Consider the following 27,191-nt stretch of genomic DNA (forward strand, 5'->3'; position numbering starts at 1 on the left):
GGTGGTTCCCTCTGCACCTGCAGGACTTCCTCTGAGGACACGGCTGCTGTGGTGCTGGGTGGAGTCTCTGGCCTCACCCTCTCCAACCACAGCTGCAGCACCGCCCACCCAGCTGGAACATCCAGAAACTAGACAGAAATTTCATTAATTCATTTACTATACTTCTTAGTCCACTGGAGTCTATCCCAGCATTAACAGGTGAGAGGCAGGTACACCCTGGACAGGTCACCAATCCATCACAGGGCCAACACAGAAAGAGAAACAACCATTCACACATTCACTCCTAGGGAGAATTGACAAATTAACCTAACATGCATGTCTTTGGAGTAATATTATTTAACACTAAATAAACTGCTACCAATCTCAGATGTATCTGTACATATTCATTTTATAAATTAAAACAATTTACCAGCATCATTACTGTCATTTGGCAGATGCTTTTCTCCAAAGTGATTCATCCCTGTGGGATTCGTACTTTAATCTCCCGCATGGCAGACGGATGCTCTACCGACTGAGATATCCAGCCACACCAACAGATACCTCTGGCGTGTCTTCCCTCTGACACGTTGTTGACAGCATCTACCATCTGCTGCCACTATTCTGCCTTTCTGACACCAGTAATGCCCACGTCGTGCCCACCAATTAAACATTTTTACGTTTGTCAACGTGGTCCATCAGGATTTCTGTCTCACACCCAGAAAAATTCCACTTCTTCCCTCTTTTTTCCTCCTGGAAATGATGGAAATGATGTGATAAAAAAATGTATTATAGGTGTCCACCTGACCTTTTATAGCCACCATGTGGGCGAGGCAAGGAGTTCCCTCAGGTGCACCAACTTGTGGGACAGTGGGACGTGCGTGCGCACGCTTTGATAAATGTTAAAGGTTTTGTGTGTCGCATTTCCTGTTTTATCTACGTACGCCACCTGTAGTTTGCTTTGCTACATGCAGTTTTATGCATGAGGTCCCTGGACGGGTTTTCTCTGTCCACCTTCTGCTATAGAGACTCGGACCGAACCTGAGAATCCAACACCGAGTCTCAGGCTGGAGTCCAGCTCCAGTCCAAAAGGTCTGTAGAGACCATATCTGGTTCTGTCCCAGATTAACAGGTAATCCTGTTTATCTGGATCTGGATCAGACTCCCTTGGTTCCTCCAAACTGCAGGGAACTCCGACCTCTCAGAGTCCTTAATAGGAAAACCTGCAGCAAACAGATTTTAGAACCGTTCTGGTTCTGCAGCTGGTGAATCAGTCCCTTCCTGGACTTCCTCCATCTTCTTGCTGATTATCATCATCTGGATGGTGTGGCGGCCCGGCAGAGCTGAACCAGCTAGGTCAGATTCACTGGCCTCGAACTGGTCCAACGGGACCTGGACGCAGTTTAGTTTCCACCTGTGAAGCAGCGCCTCGATCGACCAGTCGGCACTGGAAAAAAGGAACAGGAGAGGGTTAAAAAGATGATTTAAAGAGAAGAAACATTAAAGCAGACAGGTTGTTTTGGTGGAGAGCAGAGACCTTCTCAGCTGGTACGAGGTCCAGAACTGGGCTCTGGGGTTTTTCCTCAGCAGGAAGACAAACGTGACCAGGACATCCTCAAAGTCTGAAACAGGTAACACCTGCTCAGCCTCACATACATCGTCATTAACACCTTAATTACAGAATCGTCTCAGACCCATCACAGGTTTTCTGTTCATGCCGTGTCTTATAAGAATTATTCATCTACAACAACATGACATTACGATAAACCATCCTTCCATCCACCCACCCATCGATTTATTCATCCATGTAAAGTGTGTGAGAAAGAGATATCTAAGGATGAAGATTAATATTTGTGTGAAGGTTGTAAACTCCCTGCAGGTGACACAAACCGACCTTCAGGATCGTAGAAGACGTCTGAGCCCAGGACGATGTCCAGTCTGGGAAGCAGCAGGAGGTCCGGGGAGACGTCCCCCCAGCTGAGGCCCAACACAGTGACATCCTGCAGGCCGTTGGCCTCACAGCTCCGCCTGCAGTTCTGCAGACACAGCGGTTTGTCTGAGCTGTCAGACAGGATCACATCTGCACCACAACGCGCTGCCACCACACCGGGAAGACTCACACCTGCACCCAGCTGGGGACAAACAGGATTCACCAGCTTTACCCAACATCTGTCTTACACTTCTGAGGAAAGCTACATGTGCAGACTAAAACTCCTTCGGTATGTTCAGACTCACCTCTAGCACCGTTTTTCCTCTCAGCTCCTCTCTGTGTATCCACGCATACTGCGCCAGAACCACCGCACATGGCCACACGTACATCCCGTACTGTGGGTCCAGAACCTGAGCAGAGGATCCCGATCAGACGGCAGATTCACCAGGAAACAACAAAAAACAGCACAACACCGGGTTCAGATGCTGTTAAGATGTTCTACAAACATTTCACAGACAGAGATGTTTTATCTGACTGGAATTGAACCAGCTAAATATCCAAAGACTTCACATATAACAGTAGTAAAGTTCTTTATTATTTTTCACATGTAATTAAAGAAAAAACGTATTTAAATAAAATCCAATACATTGAATAAAATGTAAATACTTACAATTAAATATTTTAAATGTATTTACAAAAGAACCCATTACAATAAATGTAAACAGACATTAAATGGAAATGCTTGTGATATCCAGTTTTACTACATTTATTTATTTTCATGTATTTATTGATACATTCCTTATTATATTTCAGATTTTGACACATTTCTTCTATTTTGTGACAGTCCTGTCATTTTAACAAGTAAATAAATAAATATACGTGCTGCATGTATGCAGAATAGACTAAATCTGGTCATTTACATGGTAAATATTAGTTACATAATTAGAAAACATTAGGTCACTTTCTAAAATAATTGATCGCTTTTCTTCGATCAAACCATAAGACAGCAGCTCAGTAACAGCATAAGTCAATGTTAGTTTTTTCACAACATACAAATAACTGCTTAACCTTTATATAAATTAAGTTATGGACATAGACAGACCTCAGGTATGGATACAGAAAGCGTCTCTCTTGTGCTTTTCTTGTCTTCAAAGGTGAAAACTTTAAAGGCTATGTTAGCTGCTTCGTCTCCACCATGTTCCATTTTGCAAGCTAGCGTATTATAAAACTACTTCATTACATATCTATATTTAGACTAGTTATGTGTTTGGATGAATGGGTTGGGTTTAAAATAGGAGAAATATCTTTAGTAATATATATATCAGAGCAAACCACGTTCGTATCTTTTTCAGCGTTGACCAAAACACAGGAAGTGCATCATAACAGCCAATAAAATAGCAGGCGGGAAGCTTCAGTGTGTAATGTGACCAATCAACGAATTCGTTATATGGCCACTTTAACCAATCGGTTCCCATTTTTCTTAGGGGCGGGTACTAATTAGGTAATCAGTTGCAAAAGCATTGTGTGTACCGCTGTCAGCTAGCTGTCTCTGCTAGCAATATACCAAAGTTTACAGCGCAGGCAGATCTTGAATTTTGGGTCACGTTTCCTGCTGAGTTTTTCCAACATATCTCACAGTGTTTGGTTTGTCAAAACATTAAGGTGACGTTTTAGGTACAGCGCAGCTAGCCTGCTTTAAGTACAGGCTGGTGAATGTGGTTCTACAGTAGCCCCGGCTTAGCTCGTTAGCTAGCTTATCAGCGACAACAAACAGGAGGAATGAACCATAAAAGTAAGAAGAGGATTAAAGAGGCGAAACGGAGCGCCAGACCCGAGCTGAAGGATTCTTTAGACTGGATAAAACACGGTTATTATGAGACTTTCGATGTGTCACTCCGCACCGTAAAGGTAACTCAATGTAGCACTCGACGCTAAGCTAACAGTGGCTACCCGCAGCACAGGCATGAGTGTAACTCGTCACGTAGACAATGTAGGAGCAGGTGTTACGACACACAGTTACCCGTCACACTCCGAGAAATAAATAATTTAATCTCCACTCCTTTCCTCTAACACATAATGTTATTTGGGTTACATTCAACTGCAGACAGTATGAACCTAAGATATTCCGTGTAACGCATTTTCATCTGCAACACATTCAAAGAAAGTTGGGATGGGGGCAGTATAGAGGGAGTGAGGGGTTTAAAATGTTAAACCGAGTGATGTGAAGAGGTGATTGTAATGGAAATCTGTTCAAAAATGTTTATTAAAAAAACAATTAAAATTTAAAAAATAATGATCTTCAAATGCCACTTTAAACTTTACATAACTTTACCACGTGGTAACCTGATCCAGAGGTCCGGTCCACTTTTCTGGGCTAGGAGGCATCTAGGATGGACCATAACTCAGCTCTGTATGTTGCAGCAGAAGATGAATGTAGACGAAGGAACGAAGTTAATGAGACAAAACATTAAATATTTTGGGTGCATTTTGTCTGCACAAGATAATTAAAAATGTGTGGAAGAATCCCTAAATTTTCTTTAAGCTGCATCTTCAGACTAACCTTTTCTGATTTGGGGTTTTACAATGTTTTATGCCCTGCACTGAAAACCTAACGCCTCACTGATCACAGACAGTTGTCTACATAAAAATATCTAGGAATAAAGGAAGATTACATTTGTTTGTTGCAAAGTAAAAATGCAGCAAAAATTTATGCAATGTGATGTCTGGGTATCAAAGTTTTCAGTATCAGTCAAAAACAACGTCACGTCATTGAACAAGCGAGTTTATTTAAGAGTAAATTGGTGGGTCAGATTTATTAAATTTGACATTGAACAAGTTGCAAATGAGCTGTAAGATGAAGGACTTGGTTTACCTGTCCAGTTCTGTTGATCTTAACATGAAAATTTGGTCTCAGCAGCTTCATTGTTCCAGTCTGAACGCGCTTAAAGAAGTTTTCTGTCTTTAACCTGCTGGTTATGAAGGTCAGAGTTTGAATTCATGTCCTTTATTATCTGATCTGTAACAGATATCTTTCACTGGTTGACACGGACAGACTGACGCCAATGTTTAGTCATTAGGTTCTCCCAGTGCCAACTCATAATTTATGTGTTTCTTTAATTATTTTTAATAACACATGATTAATAGCTAATATCTAAACTAGTTCTCATCAATCCTCAGCATAGTCTTCAGGAATATTTCTCCAGGATACTTAAAGGACTTTCCAAAGCTCTTTTTTGGATGCTTCTACCTTTTGTTTCATTCTCTGTCCAGATGATCCCACACTGGGATCTGGGGAGGATCCATCAGTCCTGTTGAGGTCCGGGTTTTAGGTTTGATCCATCCCTCCATCAGACCTGTTTCTGATGATCTTCAGTCCAGTTCATCTGTCATGTGACACACTTCAGCCTTTTCTCCCTTGACAGCCACGTTTCCATGGAGACCATTTCTGATGAGGCTTCAGCCAACAGTAGATGAATCAGCTAAAGGTCCAGATGCATCTCTCTGGTCCTGGTTCAGGCCTTTGCTGGAGAGTTTTTAGTCCTGACTCTTCTTCATTTGTCCTCCACGTCTCCATTTTCTGCCTCTATGCTGAGATGAGAAAAGTTTCCAGCTGCCACCTGTTTGTGAATCACCTGGTTGCTGCTGAAATCCTGTTTTCTGTCTGTCAGACTGTCTGATCTCTGCTGGTTTTCACACATGAAACTAAAGAAATGGGAATGAATGATGCGTCTTTGAGACAGAGAGCCTAAAGATCCAGTTTAAACCAGTTCTTTTCTAAGTTGTCTGTTATCTGTCGACATGACTCTGGTTCATTTCTTGAGTTTGGAGCTTTTTTCCTGCCTGAAGGATTAATTTGTCAGACATAAGTTCCTCTGGAACTGGTCCGGAACCAGGACTGGACTGGAAATGAGGGAAGGCAGAAAGACCTTCAGACAGCTGGAGAACTGTTGATCCAGACCAGTTTAGAAGATTAAAACAAAGGGGCCGTCCCCACGACGCCAGATTGCAGCGAAACCGCAGAAGTATTTTATCAAACACCCTTTCATCCCCATGAAGCCAGGGATTAGCCTCATGATACCGCACATGTCTCAAGCAGGTACAAGAGTGGATAGGTTTGAGTCCTGTACCGTGTGCGGTACTATGCGTACAGTGAAGCCACACAACTCGAGGATGTGATGTCAATGTGATGCCGATTCCCAAACCACCCTTCCTCAAGTTTTTTATGCGTTGTAGTCCAGCAGTCTTTCTAGGTTACAAAGACCTGGCAAAGCAACGGTATTTGGATTGTGTTGTCGTGTTTGAACAAGCACAGAAGCCTCCTTAAATAAAACCGAGTCTAATGAAGGTAGAGCGTGTGCAGACTTGTGAAGAAGCAGCAGGATGGAAGCTATCTTTATTTAGAAATGATAAAGGGAGCATTTCACCCTGTAATAAAAAGATATTGTGTTCCAGGACAATGTAGAGCGTGTGGACACCCTCCATTTCAGCCCTGAAGAGTTCATCCAGCGCTTCGAGCGGCCCTACAAACCTGTCGTCCTGCTCAACTGCCAGGAGACCTGGCCCGCCAGAGAAAAGTGGACCCTGGAGCGCCTCAAGCGAAAGTACCGTAACCAGAAGTTCAAGTGTGGCGAGGACAACGACGGCTACTCTGTGAAGATGAAGATGAAGTACTACGTGGAGTACCTGGAGTCCACCAAAGACGACAGCCCGCTCTACATCTTCGACAGCAGCTACGGGGAACATGCCAAGCGCAGGAAGCTGCTGGAGGACTACGAGGTGCCGGTCTTCTTCAGGGACGACCTGTTCCAGTTCGCCGGAGAGAAGCGCAGACCGCCGTACAGGTGTGTCCACAGGTTCTACGTCTCATTCATCAACAGGAAAGATTGCTTAGTCATCATTCATCATCAAACTTTATCCCCTCCTCAGGTGGTTTGTGATGGGTCCGGCCCGTTCTGGTACCGGCATCCACATCGACCCGCTGGGCACCAGCGCCTGGAACGCCCTGGTTCAGGGCCACAAGAGGTGGTGTTTGTTCCCCACCAACACGCCACGAGAACTGATCAAGGTGACCCGAGAGGACGGCGGGAACCAGCAGGACGAGGCTATCACCTGGTTCAGCGTGGTCTACCCTCGCACACAGCAGCCCACCTGGCCCGCCGAGTTCAGGCCGCTGGAGATCCTGCAGAGGCCCGGAGAGACGGTCTTCGTTCCTGGTCAGTGTTTGTGATCATGTTGTTTCATCGTCTCTTTAACCCTAAAGGCCCCGATTTATTTACAGTTATATAAAAGTAAATACAGGAAGGAAAGAAAATACAATGAAATATTAAATCATTTAATAACAATAAATAAAACTAAATGATAAATCAGTTAAATAAATTATAACTAATATTAAATTAAATAAATAAATGATAGTAAATAAATGAAAATGAAGACATTTAGTAAATAACACTGAAAGAAGTAAAACAGACAGGAAGTAGTGTCACACAGTAAATCTTTCCCAAAAACTAACGCTGTGTTTCTACATCTCTGCACAGAATTTAATGTAAATCCTGATAGATAAGGTAAAAATAAATTATGTAATACAGCCATGTTTTAAAAAAGCCAAATAATTTATATTTATTAAATCGATCTTTACCTGATTTTACAGGGAGTCCTGGCCAGTCAAACCAGCAGCATGGCCCACAAACAACTAGTTTAAACATAGAAACAGTCTAAATAAAACCATCAGTGGACAAAAAAGGAAACTAAAAGCTGTGACAGGTGAACGTTTCAGCTCCGGGACTTTCAGCATAGATTTAAAATGTCTGGAAGATATTTGTAGAACCTGCAGGACACCGGCCATGGCAGGCCTCAGTCATGTCTGAGAGCTGAGGTTTGTCCCCACCTGCTGGTCAAACTAACAAATTAAAATAAACAGCCAAAGCACAAAAACTCACTTCCTGTTTCTATCGGCTCCTTTTTAACCCTCCACCTTTTGGGCTTCAGCTGGTCTCTAAGGCCCACACCAGCTCTACCTCCATGTTTATTTCAGTGTAAACCAGGGGTCTGCAGCCCCTTCCTCCCTGGCTCCAGAGGAAAATAAATCCAAATTTATTTAGAAATGACGATTTGGTTGACCAAAGTGCTGCACATGAATAATAATAATAATTATAATAATACATTTTATTTAAAAGCACCTTTCAAAACACCCAAGTACACTGTACAAAACAAACATTAAAACAGTTAAAAACAATAAGTAAAAAACAAAACAGAACGGAGGACAACAGAAAGATGGAGAGTGACTAGATGACATAGGACTGTCTGAACAAATGTGTTTTGAGTTGTGATTTGAAGAGAGGAAGAGAGTCTATGGTACGGATGTCAGGGGGAAGAGAGTTCCAGAGATGGGGAGCAGAGCGGCTGAATGCTCGGCTCCCCATAGTTATGAGACGGGCAGGGGGAACAAGACGCTGGAGAGAGGAGGAGGAGCGAAGTGAACGGATCGGAGTGGCAATGTGCAGGAGATCAGATATATATGGAGGGGCCAGATTGTGGAGTGCTTTGAATGTAATGAGGAGAATTTTAAAGTCAATTCTTTGTTTTACGGGGAGCCAGTGAAGTTGTTGTAAGATGGGGGTGATGTGGTGAGTAGTAGGGGTCTGTGTAATGATGCGTGCTGCAGAGTTTTGGAGGAGCTGCAGTTTCTGGAGGGATTTATTGGGTAGACCAAAAAGAAGAGAGTTGCAGTAGTCAATCCGGGAGATAACAAGACTGTGGATGAGGATGGCAGTGGTGTGGGGGGTGAGAGAGGGACGGAGACGAGAAATGTTTAAGTGAAAATATGCAGACCGGGTGACACTGTTAATGTGGGAGTGAAAGGAAAGAGTGCTGTCGAGGACGACACCCAGACTCTTTACCTGAGGGGAGGGAGGGCAGGTGAGTTGTTTATGGAAATGGGAAAACTGTTGGATTTGGAGAGAGTGGGGGGCGTGCTACCAGGAGGACTTTTGTTTTAGAAATGTTGAGTTTGAAGAAGTTGGATGAAAAGCAAGAATGAATTTCTTGTAGACAGATGGTAAGGGAGGTTGGTGGAAGAGAGGTAGAGCTGGGTGTCGTCGACAAGACAAATCACAATAACTTACATAAAAAAAAAAAATCTCATGACTTGTTGAACAGCAAGGAGTCCTTAAATAAAATTAAAACGAATACGATGATGGAGCCTGTCCGACATGCAGAGGTAAATCTGAAAAATCCCCTCTGAGCTTCAGTCTCGTCCTGGAACGAAGGCTTTACAGACATTTAAAAACAAATGAAAGGGTTTTAAATGAGTTCTGCAGCAGAACAGGTGCGATGTGTTCCCACCTGTCTGATCGGGTTAGCAGCTGAAGGCGAGCGAGGGAAGCCTGGCTGACCCCGAAATACAACGAAGGTGTGAAGAATCTAAAGTCCTGTCTGGATGAAATGCTCTATTTTAAATAGGGATGCACCGATCCACTTTTTTCACATCCGATACGAAACATGAGTTTTAGTGTCAGTCGATAACGATCCGATAGTAACCCCCCCCCCTCCAAAAAAAAGCATCTAAAGTTTTTATATTACCAGACAAACCATGTCTCATTGAGTGGATTTTACTGGAATCATTCTTTGTGCAAGACTTAAAAATTACTTTCCTAATTTTTAAGAACAAACACACAATAAATTTAGTGAAATACTTATTTAAAAACTTTGTTCCATACAGTCACATAAATAAGCCACAGGTTTGGTCAAACATGTAAAAACTATGACAAATTTTAACCTGCTTCAATCAGTGCGATTAGAAGTATAACAGCTAATGTCAAGTAACTGAGTGCTGAAACTAAGAAACATAATGGCTAGACTACCTTGGTCAAATAACAGGTAAACATCAAAAGGAAAAGAAACTCTTTGAAATGGCTTAATCTGTGCAATTAGAAACTCAAAATCCAGTGTAAAAAGTAATAAAGGAGCTGATTTTTTAAAATTTTTTTATTTTTTTTTCATAAAAAGAACACAACCAAACAGATCGACTACTTTGCTTGGTATTAAAAATAAACAGAAATCAGCTCTTTAAAGTGTGGTGTTACAGTTGTGCAATTAGAAATTATTACAAAAGCAGCTTTAATAGCTTGGTAAAAAAAAAAAAAAAAAATTAAATAGTCCTCAACATTTCAGACTTTTTCCACTCACGTACCACTATATGTCAGTTACCTGCTCCTGCAGATTTTTCAAGCTCAGGCTTAAGCATCACTGGCAGGTTCAAGCATTTCTGCTTTCGGCTGTCAGTCTGTTTCGATCTCATCCAGGGTAGTGGAGACTGTGCTGACCAGCCTCTCGCTTTCGACGCTAGTGCAGGGCGCACAGGGCGGCAGAGGCAGCAAGGCCAGGAAACCGCTGGCGGTTTACTCCCAGTATTTGTTTGGATCATCTGGGACAGGAATTGTTTCTTCTGTAAAATATACATGCAACTGTACAGCAGCGCTAGAGCTGCTTGCTGCAATGGAATTTAGTCAAATTCTTTCATAAAACTGCGACCTTTGCTTCCCCTTGCTGCTGCTGCTGCTGCTTCTACCCTGGGGGCCTTTCCTGGTATTGACGGTGGTGGTGGGCCTCAAGTCTTCCTCCATTTCCTTAGCTAGTGCGTCTTTCCCATGCTTGGCAGTCTGTGCTGGTAAAAGACTGGTAAAATAAAAATGTTGGGTTCAGTTATAAAAGTAATACTTTATGAAATAAAAACAAACAAATGCAGTTTTTTCCTTGTTTTAAGTTTTCAAGTGCAAGTTATTGGTGTATAGAATAAATTGTGTGTTTACCATTTATTAATTTTAAGTCCTTAAGCTGTACAATGTTTGCCACAGAGAACAATATAACAAAAACAAAATGCTTCACTATACTCTTAATTTACTGAGCTTTAACCTGTAATGTAATGTTTACAAGGACATCCTTGTAAAATGGATCATGTCCTGGTTAAATAAAGATTAAATAAATTACAGTCTCACCTGGATCCAGCAGCGTGGAAAGTGCATACAGAGGTTCATCCTCCACAGTACTGAAGCGCTTGTCAACAGCTGCTAAGAGGGTTTTTTTCATGGTTTTGATTCCAGTTCAAGAGAGGTCATAGTTTTTTCAAGCAAGGCCCACTGGTTTGCCATGAGTCCATGAGTGCTCGCTTCTGTTCAGTCAGACTTTCTATCATGTAATAAGAACTATTCCACCACGTTTTGACATCTTGCTGCAGGCGTTTTGGTTGCAGGTTCTGGAGCTGGATGTCTTGCAATGGTGAATATGCTAGAGGAGAATGTTTAAAGTGGCCAACAGTCTGTCTCCCACGTGCAACGGCATCACTCAGGGCGATGTGAGAGCAGTCCCTCAATGACAACTAGCTCCATCGTATGTGCATCGCAGCCACGGCGAAGTCCCACGTTGTCCGTCGCCTTTCTGTTGTTCTTCACTGCTCTTCAGAATCACATGGGTTTTGCTCAGTGGAATTTGCCACTTGTCGAACATTTCCTTCAGACGAGCTGCAATGGCGTCACTGGTGTGTAACCCAAGTAAGTGTGTTACAAAACTCTTGTCCAGCCAACCGTTAAACTTAAAAGTGACACGGAAGAAACGTCAGAGCTCCAGTTATCCGTTGAGAAGCTCATGACTTTGGCACATTTTATGTCCTCTAATATGCGTTTGCACACTTTACTGTAAAGTTTAGTTAGAGCTGTCTCGGACCGATGTTTTCAGCTTACCACGTCGTACCGTGTCTCCAGGTAATTAATCAACAGCCTGAATCCCGTTTCCCCAGCAACCGACAGCCGCTGCCCATCCATAACAATAAAGTTTAGTTTCTGTGATTTTTTTTCTGCTTGCAAACTAGGGCTGCAACTAATGCCTATTCTGATGGTCGATTAGTCATCGGCTATTAAAACAACTAGTTGACCAATCAGATTATGTATCTCATAATTATTAAATGGATCTTATTTCACTTTCAGCTTTGAAATCTTGCATGAGGTTGTTATACAACTCCAGCATTCCTCCTCTTTAAATGTTCGAGCATTGCAGACGTACTTCCGTGGTACACAAGGTTTGTTTTACAAATCTCACATATATTTAATTTATTTTGTAAGTTTAACTTGAAGTCATTTCAGACTTTTGACATCCTCTGCCTCCTCTCCCTGGTCGGCCACCATATTGTTTCCCTGTCAGACTTTATTGTGCATGTGCAACCCTCAGCAGAGATAAGAAAAGAAGACGATGGCTGTCTGAATGGCCACCCTACTGCCTAACCCCACGTTCACTACACAGGGCTGCACTATAAAGGACACTACATAGAGACACATTCTCTTGGTGATTCGAACACAAAGCTGTTTATTTTTTCCTCGCCGCAATCCACGTGACTACCAGGCGTCACCACGCCAACCACAACGTGCATCAAGATGTCATTCTAAATCCAAAGTTGTGTGTAAATATTTTTATATTTATTCCTTATGTTGTGTTTTGTTCTTTGTTGCCTCCTTGCTCCATGTTGAGCTTCTGCCCGCAATGCATTGTGGTCTATATTGACCCGTCTAGAGACCATCGATGCTCACTACTTTTCAAGATGCATTGTGGGTAATTTTGAGTGCACTACTTTTTTCTCTCTAGACATTTGGACACCTCTACAAAATGGCGTGACCCCTATATAGGGCTCTATGTAGGAAGTAGGGGGGACATTCGGACACATCCGATGTCTCACTCTGTAGTTTTTTATTTATTTTTTTTTCCTTATTTTGCATATGTATTGTGCAACTCTCAGCAGAGATGGAGAAGAAGATGATGTCTCACTCTATAAGTTGTTTTTTTTGTTTTTATTTGCCAACAATAGTCGACGGGCAAATTAGTTAATCGTTGCAGCCCTATTGCAGACTATTAGCTGAAAACTTTTCCCCTCTTTCCTTCATTTCCTTCAAAGTTAGCTGCTTCAGCCTGTCTCCTTTTTATTTATTTCTTTCAACGAACTCTTCGTGCTCTTTAGGGTGAAATTTCAGGAGAAGCTTGATTAAGTTGGTTGTGTTATATCTTGAAGCTTTACTACCGCCCCTCTGAACGTTTACTGCTCAGATATTACACGAAGCTGTTGAATCTGTAGGCTGAAACAGTGTGAAGAAGTTTCAGATAGCCGATCCTTTCACTGACTTCAGTTTTAAAACATGCTAGTTTTGCTTAGCTCACCATTAGCTTGTGACGTCTCTCGAAGTGCGAAGTATAAAAATACACTGAATAGAACTGCGGCTATAGATTGGGCCGATCTAGGGTTAGGGAATATTGGCACTGATATGATATCGGATCGGTGCATCCCTAATTTTAAAATAAAGTGGAATTCTGTGTGGATTCGTTTGTGCTCATTGCTAATGATGCTAGCTTACCCATATGCTTCACACCAAAAAAAATTCCACAGAACAAACACCAAACTGAAGATGATTTCACAAGTTCTGTAGGAAGCTGAACTTTACAAACATACTTTTAATAAGTGGATCAAGTCCCAAACTCACGTCCTGCTGCACCTCAGGAGTCCATTGGGCCGTTCTCAAACATGAAAGAATCGTTCATTACAACACTAGAGCATCCGTCCTTGGACTCGAGTGATACTGGAGACATGTCTGTCCCTGCAACAAACGTCTGGATTCAGCAAGCTGCTTAAGCTATTTATGATGAGTTGGGTCTGCCAGGTTCATAAACCTGCACATCATCACTACCTTGTGTGGGTATGGGATCTCTGATGCTGCACGAGTTTTTTTTTTACTCATGACATCAAATAGAAGCATTTTTATAATAAGTTATTTTTAGGAGTGAAATATGTTTTGTGGCTGCAGGTAGTAAAAATGTCTGTTTTATAAGTAAACGTTGCAGACCTCTAAGAGTTAAAAACTGCTAGAAACAGGAAGTAAAGTGGTTTGTTCTGCAGCTGTGACCCATTTTCACTTCCTGCCAGCACAGCTGATGGTGATGAGGTCAGGTTAACGCCACTGTGGCACAACTCCAGGGTTTAGACTGCACCTGCCAGGTGGCAGCAACCTGTCGTCTCCACGGATACGCTTTGTTAGAGTCGGATTAGGATTATTTCTCTGATGTATCAACACGTTACCACAGCTGTTCAGGATCAGAGGCGTCATGTTCATACGGCAAAATATTGACTGTAGTCCCAAACAAGCAAACACATCTCTTCTCTGGGTTTTCTCCTCAGGAGGATGGTGGCACGTCGTCCTCAACCTGGACACGACCATCGCCGTCACACAGAACTTCGCCAGCACCACCAACTTCCCCATCGTTTGGCACAAGACTGTGAGGGGTCGACCCAAACTCTCCAGGAAGTGGTACCGGTAGGTTTCTGCTCATTCAGCCAACACGTTGAGACAGCGAAAGGTCCTGGTTCAGCTACAAGCTGCACACACTCTCACCAGGAATCACGCAGCTTCTGTTTTTAGAACAAGATGAACCGTTTCCAACTATCAGAGCCTCCGGTGTCTGGAAACGGTGGCCGAGACCTGCGTGGATCTGGATCCACATGCTGCAGAATCTAAACTGCATGCAGGTCGTCAGAGTTCAGTAAGAAACTAAACTACAGCATGTTGAAAACGTCCTGCAGACCATAAATCAGTTTCACAGCATGACGAAACCAGCCTTCCTCTCCACAGTCCTGGTCCTGGAACAGGTCTTGATGTCTCTGCTCAGTCCATTTTTTATTTTTTCTATGTTTTGGACAAATCTTTTGTGCAAACTTTAAATTTTTGGCTCTAAATGCAGAATGAATGAAGTTTCTACCTCAGAGTCGAACATGTTTAAGAATGCCTAGTACTGGGAAACGGCCCAGGTTGGTTGTTCCTGCTACAGATAAAAACCAGTTGGATGGAGTCTGGAAGCAGAGTTAGTTGAAGCTTCAGTCCTTGTAATCAGACTACTGGATCAGGTTTACCTCCAGACATTTCCTCTGCTCTTCCAGATCACTGATAACTTAATATAACTCATTAACTTTTATTTGTCAGGAAGGGACCAGAACCAGGAGGTCAGACTTGATGCTTTCATCTCTGAGTCTAGCTCCATGCAAATAAATTCCTCCCATGGCTAAAGGTTTGCAGCTTTTCTAAAACTTCTGACACGTGTGTTGCACATGCTCATGCATGCTCATTTATATCGTTCAGATGCTTCAGAAATATAAATGAGAAAAACAGAAAAAACTTCTTTTATTTGCTGTGTTTGTGTTCAATAAGTCAGCTGTTGCTGAGGCTGAGCAAACCCCTGAGGTTTGCTTGAACAACACTGGTGTTCCATCCTACACCTGCAGGGGGCGCCAAACAACAACTAAGATCTCTACTGGGGCTTTTATAAACCAGTTTAAATTAAACTGGTTTTCCAGACATGGTGGACGATGAGTTTATCTGAAAGCTTGATCAGCTGGACTCAGATATACAGTCTGAGTCTAGATCACCTGATCAGACCTGTTTCCACATTCAGACAGAACTGATCTGAGATCAGTCCGACCAGCTGATCCTGGAACAGTCTGGGATCGGGTGTCACATGACGAACCCAGCTGTTCACACCGGAAGTTAAAACATCAGGAGACAGACGGAGGAAGTAAACTCTGTCTGGATTTGTGGTTTCAGGATCCTGAAGCAGGAGCGTCCGGACCTGGCGGCGCTGGCAGACAAAGTGGACCTGCAGGAGTCCACGGGCATCGCCTCGGACAGCTCCAGTGACTCTTCATCTTCATCTTCTTCCAGCTCGTCTGACTCCAACTCCGATGTATGTATGAAACACGCACGGTGAGGCAGGGATGTCCAAAGTAAGTCCACGAAGGCTGCAGGTTTTAGATGTTTTCCTGCTCCAACACACCTGATTCACATCACATAGATCCAACAGCCAATCAGATAACAGCTCAGTTCTGCACGATGACCCGTTCTGTCAGGTGTGTTGAAGCAGGGAAAGATCTAAAACAGGGGTGTCAAACCGGTCTTCGAGGGCTGGTATCCTGCAGGTTTTCATTGTTTCCCTGATTTAACACACCTGAATAAAATCAAATGGATCCAACAGCTTCTTGTCATCTTCTTCACAATAACCCATTAATTCCAGTCAGGTGTGTTGGATCAGGGAAACAATGAAAACCTGCAGGAAACTGGCCCTTGTGGACCGGAGTTTGACACCCCTGATCTAAAACCTGCAGGACAGCGGAGGACCAGGGTTTTACATCCCTGCTCGTCCTGCTTCCTCAGTTTTCACATCGAATCAGACTTCAGAACGAATCCCACTCAGCAACCTGCACGTCGTTAGCAGGAAGGGACCGGTTTACGAGGGTAACAGTGGGGAAACAGGGATGCTGCTGTCCTGACCAGGACTGAACGTTAGCATCCTCCCCCGGCTGAACATCTGTGTCCTCTGCAGGCGGAGTCGGGCTCTGAGGGTGACGCCATGACTCATCGCAGGAAGAAGCGGCGTACCTGCGGCATGGCGGCCAACGGAGACACCACCAGCCAGGACGACTGCGTCAGCAAGGAGAGGAGCTCGTCGCGGTGAACCGCAGCCTCCTGCCGGCCTCCGGCGGGGACACCAGACCTGAACGGAGGACGTCTGGCTGGCTCTGGAGATAAGATGGCTGCCGCAGAGCGGCGAGGAGTAGATAAGGAGGAGTGTCCTCTGGGGCGTGTATCTGCTGGAGACCTGCCACCACTGTGCTTTCCAACACCGATCAATTATCTGTCTCTTCTGAGAGAAGAACTGGGCTGATGAGAAGTTTCCAGAATCACCTCTAACTGTAAAATCTCGTTTCCCAGGGCAACCAGCCTGGTTTCTCTAGTCTAACATCATTTACCGCCTGCTGCAGCTGCGCCCAACCGCCTGTTTTCAGGTTTGGACGTGATTATCAGCTAATTTGCACAGTTATCTTCTAATGCTGCGTTCAAGTCCACTCAGAGGTTCCTGAAAGTCCCACTGAGGAGCTCATCTTCCTGCGAGGTGGACGTGATTTTGTTTTAGTAAATGAAACCGACAGCTCTGCTGACACCGAGGCGCACTCACAAATCCACGTTTTAGCAGCTCAGATCTGCACTTTTACAGCAGTGACACGGTAACAAAAACAGGTTTTAAAAAGTCTGAATCCTCCTGGTTTCACGGTGAGGGATGCTGCATTTAGGGACTATTTCCTTTTGGATCTGTTACCGCTGCTCAAACTGCTGTGAAACTCCAGACCTTTATCTGGATTTATGGCTCCAGGGTCGGCATGTTGGAGGGTCGGGTAGCCGCGGATACTCCACCCACCTGCGGTGTGCCAGATCTGGCCTCCAGCTGAGAGGAGATGATAATCCATCTCCATTTAGCTTTCCAATTGGACAGCTGGAGGCCGCCTGAGACCAACGTCCTGGTCCTTCATAATCAAATCTCCAGCTGCAGGTCACCTGATTCAGTATCACTTATGTTAGGTAATTCCTGAAACGCAGCAGCAGTGAGGAAAACCGTCCCGACATCCAACTACCGCAGGCGGTACGCCGCTTCGGAAGTCTCTACATCCACCTGCTGCAGGTGAGACGTGTCTCTGTCCAGGTGGTTCTGCAGATAAACTGGCGTCAGAGTTTCTGTCTGCATGTGTTCGGAGGTGGAGACGATGAAGCTGCAGCAGATTTCTTCATCTTTTCTGTTTTTTTCTGTTTGATTGATTTTCCAACTGAAGACCTTTGAAGAGGCTTTTAACAGGACTTCCTGTAAGTGTGACCCGTTGGGGCGTGCTGGTGCCAACCAGAGCCTCGAACATCTTCAGATGTCCTGCTTCGTTAAGGTGAGAAAGTCGTAGGTTGTCTGGTGATGGAGCTTCTGCAGCTTTTTCCAGCAGAAGCTTTTAAGGTCACCTGTGAAGCGTCTGCGTAGATGTTGAAGTGCCTGTAAACGTCCGTCGGCTGTGTGGTTGTGACTGACTGTCGGGGCTGTTTTTAATTGGTCCTGAAGAGGATGTAAAGGCACTCTGTCGGTCTCCGAGGCCAGCTGTCACTCCGTGCCTTCACCTGAAGCTCTCCACCTCGTCATCACCTGAACTGACCTGCACATTGAACATCGGTGAGGGTGAGGAAGGGGAGCCTCTTCGTCTTTTTGGGACGGGACGCTGATATGATCAGTTTCTTTCTGTTGCTCAATAAAACTTTTCTACAACTTAGAACGAGTTGTCTTCCTTCATTCTGTTATTTACATTAAACCATCAGTTTAATTTGTCCGGACTTCCCAAAATATTCAGAAAATTCCAAATGACCAGATGATTTGTAACTTTATCCTAAAGGTATTGGGACATGTGGGTCGTCCCGTAATTGATGTAGAGTTATGTGTGGGGTCGGTCTCCCTCCTGCAGCTGAAAGTGCTCCAGCTCCTCCAGGAAGACTTTCCATGAGCTTTAGGAATGTTAATGGGAATGTTTTTCCAGCCAGAGTAATTATAATCTAACCATGCAGGCCTCAAACACATCTCTGACTTGCAAGATATTTTAATTTTACTTTGAAGTAACCCCAAGTATACAGCATTTATTTTCCTGTGGGCAGTTTTTTTGCAAATAAACCCAAAATCATTTTGTTATTTTAATGTGTGAGGTTCCTTCTCTGCAGTCTACAGCCTGCTAACTTCAGTAGAAGTTTTCATGAAACATTAAATGTGCTAAAAACAAACGGTTGTTGACGTTCAGATGGCCGATCAATCAGGTTTAAACCAGAAGTCTGTGTGTAATCAGAGTAAACTCGATGCAGTAATCAGGATAACATAAAATATCTGTAACTCAGCCAGGAATGTATAAGTTGAATAAATTATTCCACAAGAATAAAATACATAAAAAAAACACTTAACTCCTGAAACCTGATCCCTCAAATTGATCTTTAAATTCCAGTTTCTGTGAAAGGTGGAAAATTCTGGAATCCACAGTCCCACATTTCCGGCTATTCCAATACAACTCAGACTGGCTAAAAACAAAACGGGATTGTAATTTTAAATCATAATATATTTTATGTATTCTTTCATTGCATGAACATTAATGGTTTTATTGTATTGTGTATTTTTCCTGCCTCGTGGATGCTAATTATCTCATCAGCAATTATCAGGTGTTGTGCCAAGATAGTTATCCCCGACAGAAATTGTATCCCCTGACGCGTCCACAATCACAGTTTCCATAATAACTTAACAATATTATTATGTCATGTGTCATATGCTGTAAAGAAATTCAGACTCGCTGTAAGAAGTTACGAAACAAGATAGGACATTATTCAGAAAACCTGCAGCGGGCTCAGTGACTAATATGAAACATACAGGCATGCACAACTTTCCAGTATTTATATCCCAAATATATAAATGGCATTTCTATAGCAAATAGCCTATTTTTGGATGATACATCTTTTACAATCTACAAATTCCTTCAGAGAAATTAATACTTAGAACCAGAAAGCTTTTGCAATTTTAGTATTTTTTAAGGTACCAGTAGCTGACGTTCCACCATCATTGTGCATACAGTCTATGTCCTCTCTCTTTCAAGCTCAGACTGTGTTACAATACAAGGTGATTTGCACATCCAATCATATTTTATTACTTTAGAAAATAGAAAGAAATCGAGACTTTCTTCACTAAAGGTGGAGGCAGCCTTTTCAGTCTGCCAGAATCTGTGTCCCCTATAGCTTATATGATACCCTAACATTAGTTGTTTTCAATTTGTAGATTACTCATATAATTTATACTTACGACAATAAATATGAAGAAGTTTGGTCTTTATTTACAAAAGTTATACTGGCAGCCAGTGCTCCTCAGTCTGCCATGTTGAAAAATCATGTAACATGTGGGATTAAATTAAACACGAATTGTTTTCCAAATACAAAGTGGTGTTTATAGAACCTGGATTTTATTTTCTTAAGCAACACATAATAACACATTCCCCTTTTTATGTTTTGTAAAAGAAAAAAAAGGAACCTCTCCTGACAAGTTACTTTATAACAAAAGATGAAGAGCCTAAATTAATATATGCTAAATAAAAAATGTGAAACTACACATTATTTTCAAGACTAAGGGATTGGGAAAAAGTTCTGATTTCATTATCAACCCTGCATGCTAAATAAATGAATAAATAAAAACACCCAATGTTTGCGCTTTAAGGGGAGAGCAAATGGCAGACTGTTCATTAAGATGCAGGCCACTTCCTGGTACCTTATACGTACAATTAATAGACAGGCTTTTAAATCTTAGCCTAACATTGCACAAGGTGGTGTTGGGAAGGCCTTAGGTTACATGACTATTGTTTTGGTGTGTTATGTGGGTGTTGTCAAGTCTTTAAAATGAATATTGCCCCGCGAAACTTAAAATATATATATATATATATATATATATATATATATATATATATATATATATATATATATATATATCGCACTCAAAGCTAAGTCAAAGTTTGCAGAACCTCGCTGGCAGAACAACAACCGTCAAACAACTTGAGCAACAAACACACTGTTCGTTTTAAGTTACATGGTGAAATCCAGCACGATTAAGAAACTAAAGCGAGATGCCACGAGTGCGCGCTCCCGCGTCAGGGGATGCAATTTCTATCGGGGATAACCGCCTTGGTACGACACCTGCATGTTTACATCTGTTGATTCATTACTATGTACCTTTATTAACATATAAGTTGATAAAAAAAAAGATGGAAATCCAGCTTGATTTTATCACGATTTACAGGCTTAATTTTTTTTTGTACAACCTAAAGTGCTTCACATTAAAATCACTACAGCGAGGTGTCTTAAAAACTTTATCTGCAGTGTTAAAAACGGCTGCAAGTTGCAGCAGATAGATCAGATTGGAAATTTATACCAAGAGGAGAAATCTAAAATAATGCAAAGTGCTTTAGAAACATTAAAAAGAAAGAATGAAAAAATAAAATAAAGGAATAAAAGACGAAGTGAAACAGAACAAGATGAAACAGAAACAGACAGCTTTTACACGGACATCAGGAAACGTATTTTCATTTGTCATCTTGCATCTTTACAGTTTTATAATCATGTAATGATCAAGATTAAACTGGGTTAAAAACAGATTTATGTTTATCTAGATAGATAGATAGATAGATAGATAGATAGATAGATAGATAGATAGATAGATAGATAGATAGATAGATAGATAGATAGATAGATAGATAGATAGATAGATAGATATCTGATTATAAAGGAAAATATGAACCAATAAAGATAAAAATGTATTATGGAATAAAATACAGTAAAGGTACATAAGGTAAAACTAAGCTGACAAAGTGAAGTAAAGAAATGTGGGTTATAAAGTTTGCGTATGTTAAAAAATGGCGGAGAGACTGTTGAGCTGGATTTAAATGCAAAGAAATGAGCAGAAACCAAACAAGAGGCAGCGTGCTGCTGCGTGTAGAGACCGAAAAGCTGAATGCAGAAACATTAATCTGGTTTTCTGAATGTAGAACTACACCAAGACTTTCATCTAAATGGTTAAAATGTTGAAACGTTGGCTTTTATTTGCTTGATTTATTTCTTGTGGTTCTATGTCCATCATTTAAGGGTTAATATAAAGTGTTAAACATTGTTTTTCTTTATGTGTTTATAGTTAAATATAAAGTTTTTAAAAAGTCCTTTTTTACAGTCCACTGAATAAAAACACTGTTACCACCACCATTGATAAGAGTCGGTTCTTCTAAGTGAGTCGGCCCAAAACAAGCGAGTCTCTGAAACGAGCCGGACTTCCCATCCTGTTTGCGTGTGTGCGCAGTCAGTTGTTGAGGTCAGATTGTGTCGCGAGGCCAGATGCGATGCTGCTCAGTGTGTGTGTGTGACCACAGCCTGAACACACACCGTCCCGCTCCTCAGAAACACTCCTGAACTCCCTGAACCAGCATCATGGACCTGGACCCGACCGTCATCATCCCCGCCGTCCTCTTCACCGTCGTTGCCATTTATTTCGCCTCTTCTCTGCTCAGAAGGAAGCCCGACGGCTCCTCCTCCTCTGCGGAGAAAAAGAAGCCCAAAGTCGGCTACGGAGACGATGCTCCTCCGTCCAGAGCGCTGGTCCCCCCGCGACCCGAGCCGCCCGCCCCGGCCGTGAGGAAGCAGCACGTCCCGGACTCTAAAGTTAAGGTAAGACATGTGTCTCACCGGAGGCCCAGCTAGAGCCTCCTGCCAGTCTAAACTAATTTTATTGATCAGAAATTAAGTTGAAAATGATCCATTGAAATCAGGAAAGCTCACAGTTAGTTATACACAATAAAAACAAGACATTTAAGTCAGAAATCGATTATTAAAATAATAAAAATCATTTTCTGTATTTATGGATTAGCAGATTGAAGAATAAGCTGATTAATTAATTTTTATTTTTAAAAATTTTTTTATTTTATTTTATTTTTATTTAATATTTAAGAAACAAAAACTGGTTTAAAAATAGTTAAAAAGTTTTCTAGTTGGAGTCTTTAAATGTGTGACTTTAGATTTCTGGAGGGAACATTTTCTGGATCCTGACAAACAAAAGTATTTGACATGGATCAGTGATCAGAGTTTCTGGGGGACAAAGTGTTCACTTTGATCGATCAGTAAATTGCTGGGTCTTTGAGTTCCAGCTGAGAGCTCATTGACTTATCTGTTTTAATCCAGAACTGAACCAGAGACGCTGTGAGTCCTGGTTTCCGTGGTAACTGGAGGAGGAGGAGACTGCAGTTTTAACCCTGGTTCAGATGAAATGTTGGTGACCCAGGGGTCATTTTTTCCTACAGCCACTGATTATGTTTATGTATATATGACTTCTAGTGGTCGTGAGGGAAACTGCAGATTATAACAAATGTGTTTTAGACCTAAACATGTGGCTTTTCTTTACTCTGACCAAGCATTTTTAAATCTATGGAAGCCAAGTGTGGCCATGATTTATTATATTTTTTTTCTTTTAATATCATCATCTGGAAATAACAAGGCTTGTTTTCTCAAAATAATGTTTTAATTGTTTTTTCTAAAAACTAAAATAAAACAAAGAATTCATTCTTTGGTGAAGATCAGGAAAGTCATGAGAAGGAGCCAAAGCGAGCCAGGCTCCAGGCCAAGGAAAACTGATGCTACCTCCTTTCTGTAGATGTTGGCATTTCCTGCCTTTGTGGAACAACACATGCTGTGTTATAGAAATGTCCCTATGAATCAAATGTCAGTGAGGAAGACTCTTATATATGTGAGGTGTATGTAGGGGTCCGCAGCTCAGAAAACACCCGAGGCTCGTATTTCAGAGCATGAACCAATGACCAGGGTTGGAATTACGGGGGAGCTCGGTTCCTCTGAAAACACACACTTGAGACACTAAGGGGGCGCTCTAAAAATAAACTTTCAGGTTATCTTGCATTTTATTTTTCATAACATTTCTTCATTCAGCCATCCATTTCCACCACTTACCCAGGACTGGGTTGCAGATGCCGAGAAGCCCAGACTTCCCTCTCCCGTCCACTTCTTCCAGCTCCCCCCAGGCCAGAGTGCATCCAGAACACCTCACCAGGGAGGCGTGTAGGAGGCATCCGAACCAGATGAATGAGCCACCTCAGCTGGCTCCTCTGGAGATGGCATTGTTGATTGGAACCCACCAAAACAGCAACCCCTGAATTTTCTTCTTTTTTCTGTTTTTTTAAAAGAACTTTCCGTTTCTGGAGCGTCAGCTTGGTCTAAGGAAGCAAAATATATAGGTTTTCAACAATGAAACCAAATCTAAGCAAATCTAATTTTTAAAATAGATTTAAAGAAGCAGAACTGAACTTTCTTAGGGTGTTATTGTTATTGTTGATCTCATCCCATCTCTTCTCCGAGATCTCCCCTAACGACGGCTAATCTGACATCATCTTCATCCCGTCTGTTCTCTGAGATCTTTCCAGCCAATAAAAGTCAGCTGGTGCTGACGCTTGTTTATTTCTTGCTCTGTACCTTTCTATCTTCCTCCTCTTGTGTTTGCTGAATCAGCCACAGGGTCAAAGCAAGCGGTGTGTTGATATCCAGTTGCTAGCATGGCGCGGTGCATAAAGCCAAACTCAGCTGTAACGTGACGCAGTGTCCATGAAGGAAAGTTAAATGTGTTTTCTCAGCCATGGGATACTGCAGTTTTACACAATAGTAAATAATAGATGATAGTGTATCATCAAAATGAGTCAGAAACATATTTTTATAGTCAAAATGTTAAATAGTGCTAGAAGATTATGTTTTATTTTAACATTGACAATAAAATGTCTGAACTTGTCACAGAGACAGAAAGCTGGAGTGATTGGTCTGAGAATAATACCGCTGCTCTGGGCAAACCTGCAGGTTGTTCTGTCTAAATGAGCTAATCAACACATCCTGGAGCTCTCTGAAACTTCAGTCCCTGGTTTGACGTGTCATCAGCTGTCATCGGTGTTCTGGACTCGCTGCAGTCAATGTTTTTGATATATATTTGGCTCCTATTACCTTTGGGTCAGCTGATCATTGGAAGTTGATCTGCGCACATTGAGCTGTTCTGCAGAGTGAAACCATTTAATCGAAGCAGGAAGCTCCATGAATCCCTGCTCTGGTTAAATTCCAGCATGCTGAACAGAGGCCTTCACCGACAGCTTTTTGACCTGGTTCCATTTGAGATGAGGTATTTTAAAAGCCAGAAGAATGTGCCCTCAGCCACACGCATCGGACCTCATGTCTATATTTGGTGCCAGACCTATATCTGATATTTACTGCCATGTTCATGGTGTTCCGTGTCTGAAATGGACACGCGTGCTGCAGAGAGAGGCGGAGGTGGGTGTGGTGGCTTCACACCAGTACATGTGATGTTTGACATCTGGTAGGTCCGTGTGTTATTTCATCCTGCTGGTTCAGGCTGATCACTCATCACCGTGCTGGGTCAAAGTGTTCTGATCTGAAGGACTCACCTTTAACCCCCAGATTCACACCGGACCACCAGGACTAAACCTCTGGTTTTCATTAAGCTAGCAGCACAACACTGTATATTAAAAACGTTATCAAGAAGTTGTCATCAGTCTGTTAGATGAGATGGAATAACATCTGTCATAGCTTCAGGCAGACATGCAGCGATGAAGTGACACAGCGTTCTGTGTCGGACATCCACAGCTTCATTTCAACAAACTGAAGCGCTGCTTTCCATTTAGCCCTGGAGTCATAGCTGGGAGCAACGATCGGAAAACCGAAGGCTCGCTCACTGGAAAGGTCATCTGGTGGGACAGAACTGTGTGTGCTGCAGAGTAGAAATTAGGATAGGAAAGACAGAGCTGCAGCTCCACCAGTAACATGGTCCTGTTCGTCTCCTTCTCAGAAACTGTGACGTTTACAGAAAATAGATTTAAAAAGGTAAAAACAAGTGGTGAGCTTTTTTTTTTTTTAATAAACAACAAAACAAACTGAACTTTCCTCTTCTGTGTTTTTATCTTTAATAATCAGCCGCAGCACCAAGTTGTTTTCCTCTGTTTTAATGTTGGAGCTGCAGCTTCTACTCTCGGATATTAAATCAGTATTTTTCAGCTGCTCCGTCCACCACCGCTCAGTTTAACAGTGATGCTTCTTTATTAGCTTCATATGTGTTTTTATGGTAAAATGATATATTATGAGGAAACTAACTCATTTATTCATTTATTATTGGGAAAGGACACAGAATATCCATCCAACATATTACCGGGGCTTACCAGTCTGACCAGTAAACCAATTTTTAAATTGTGTTGCTAAATCACAGAAATGGACGGCGTCTTGTTCCGTCTATGTTACCGTCACCTTTGGAGCAGGACTAACTGGTCCTCCTCCAGCATGCAGGTAGGGTTATTGTGGCTCCAGATCGTTGCCGTGCAGCAGGCCTGAGAGCAGGAAAATCTGTCGCTCTGTCTACAGAGTCGTCATATTCAGAGTTGGTCTTTATTTACTAGATTTGTTTGCTGTGGTTCAGTGTTCAGATGTTCCTTTAAAGATTTGATTTATATGTGTTTTTCTTTTAGAAAAACATGCATATAAATGAGACTTTAATGAAAACACTGAGCAGAAAATTGGTCACCAAGACACAGATTGCCAATGATTGTGAGCATTATTTCTGAATTAGAAGCTCTAATTTCCCGATAGTACTGTAAAGAATCCTTTAAAACATTCCTGGATCCAGGCAGTGATCTGAATAACCCCAAAACTGAATCACTGGTTCATTTATTCTATTTATGGGATTTCCTGAACATTTAATCAGTATCCATCCAGAGTTATGTTGCTAACAGACTGAACGTACGATCTCCGCCTTGTTGAAGGTCTTAAAGAAGCATCTGGGAGCTGGAAGAAATGAATCTTGGAAGAATCGGATCTCCATCAGTATGATGAACAATGCAAATCACCACATTTCCCATGAACATTATTCCGTGATGTGTCCTCCATTAGCGTGTTTAGTTTAGCTTGGCTGATGAAATTTACACGCGTGTGACGGAACAAAAAACAAAAACCTGATGATGAGAAGGATGGGGTCGGTCAGTAAATGACTTTCTTCTTTGCTGGAAAGCAGAGCGCTGAGAGAATGTTGTTCAGCATTTTCATGAAGAAACGTTTCTAAAAACACCGTAAAGAAAGATGCAGGTTAAATGCAGTCAGTTGCATTTATAACGCGGATTAATCTGACTGGAGGAAAATCTGGCTAGTGACTTCAGGAATCTACCATCCACATTAGCTGCTGATTTAGAAAGATGATTTAAAGCCCTGATTGTTATCAGTCCTGTAAATCCAGACATTTCAACCCTCTCTGGAGCCTCTGGTGGCCGCTGAAGGAACTGCAGCTGTCCTCCATAATGGTTTGCCTTTCAGGGGAGGCTGGGGTCCCTCCGCCTCCTCGGGAACATACATGTGAGCTGGACGACCACACGACCCAGCGCATGTCCCAGAACTCCAACGACTCCTGAGCCAAAAATAAAGCAGCTCTCTGCTTTTCTGTGCTGGAAAAGTATCTGAACATGAATCTGGAGGGAGCTGCCAACACCTCCTAGCCTCACCCTCCTCCTCCTCGGATAACAGCCTCTGTGTTGGCTTAGCTGGGACCTTACAGTGCATCACGCCAACGTACAGTTTGTTCATAACAGACGTTTGTGCAGCTGAAACACGGTCCTGTTGTTCAGGCCTCCATCACGGTGGGGGCCACAGCTGGAGTGTCAACATGGCTTCTGTAGTTTCTCTGTGACGTCAGGCTGCAGTGTGTCAACCTCCTGTTTATTGATGGATGTCAGAGAGAAAACAGTGTTTGTGTGAGTGCAGCAACAGTAACTACGAGGCCTGGCTCAGGTTTTATCTCA

At 42.4% G+C, this 27,191-nt stretch overlaps 3 protein-coding genes across 6 annotated transcripts in view; 2 read left to right on the forward strand and 1 right to left on the reverse strand.

The window, feature by feature from the left end:
- Nucleotides 1-357: 357 nt before the first annotated feature.
- mettl23 (methyltransferase like 23) lies at nt 358-3,254 on the reverse strand. The gene is made up of 5 exons (XM_042003982.1): nt 3,009-3,254; nt 2,212-2,316; nt 1,871-2,108; nt 1,514-1,598; nt 358-1,423 (listed from the first exon to the last, which is right to left on the reverse strand). The coding sequence occupies exons 1-5, from the start codon at nt 3,108-3,110 to the stop codon at nt 1,216-1,218; spliced, it is 738 nt and encodes a 245-aa protein (XP_041859916.1). The 5' UTR covers nt 3,111-3,254; the 3' UTR covers nt 358-1,215.
- Nucleotides 3,255-3,413: 159 nt separating this feature from the next.
- Nucleotides 3,414-18,068, forward strand: jmjd6 (jumonji domain containing 6, arginine demethylase and lysine hydroxylase). The gene is made up of 6 exons (XM_042003746.1): nt 3,414-3,814; nt 6,359-6,747; nt 6,833-7,119; nt 14,115-14,250; nt 15,532-15,670; nt 16,307-18,068. Exons 1-6 carry the CDS (start codon nt 3,686-3,688, stop codon nt 16,436-16,438), a joined length of 1,212 nt encoding a protein of 403 aa, XP_041859680.1. The 5' UTR covers nt 3,414-3,685; the 3' UTR covers nt 16,439-18,068.
- A 3,582-nt stretch (nt 18,069-21,650) lies between these two features.
- Nucleotides 21,651-27,191, forward strand: part of si:ch73-366l1.5 (FILIA-N KH-like domain-containing protein) — a 25,990-nt gene continuing 20,449 nt past the window's right edge. For 2 of the 4 annotated variants that reach the window (XM_042003760.1, XM_042003775.1), the window contains exon 1: nt 21,653-22,020. In XM_042003760.1, coding sequence (XP_041859694.1) covers nt 21,784-22,020 — 237 coding nt within the window. In that variant the 5' untranslated portion in view covers nt 21,653-21,783. Of the gene's footprint in view, nt 22,021-27,191 lie in introns of all 4 variants that reach the window. The other 2 variants (XM_042003770.1, XM_042003783.1) reach the window with 2 other exon arrangements.

This window comes from Melanotaenia boesemani, chromosome 2 (genome assembly GCF_017639745.1).
Source record: "Melanotaenia boesemani isolate fMelBoe1 chromosome 2, fMelBoe1.pri, whole genome shotgun sequence".
Lineage (NCBI taxonomy): Eukaryota > Metazoa > Chordata > Actinopteri > Atheriniformes > Melanotaeniidae > Melanotaenia > Melanotaenia boesemani.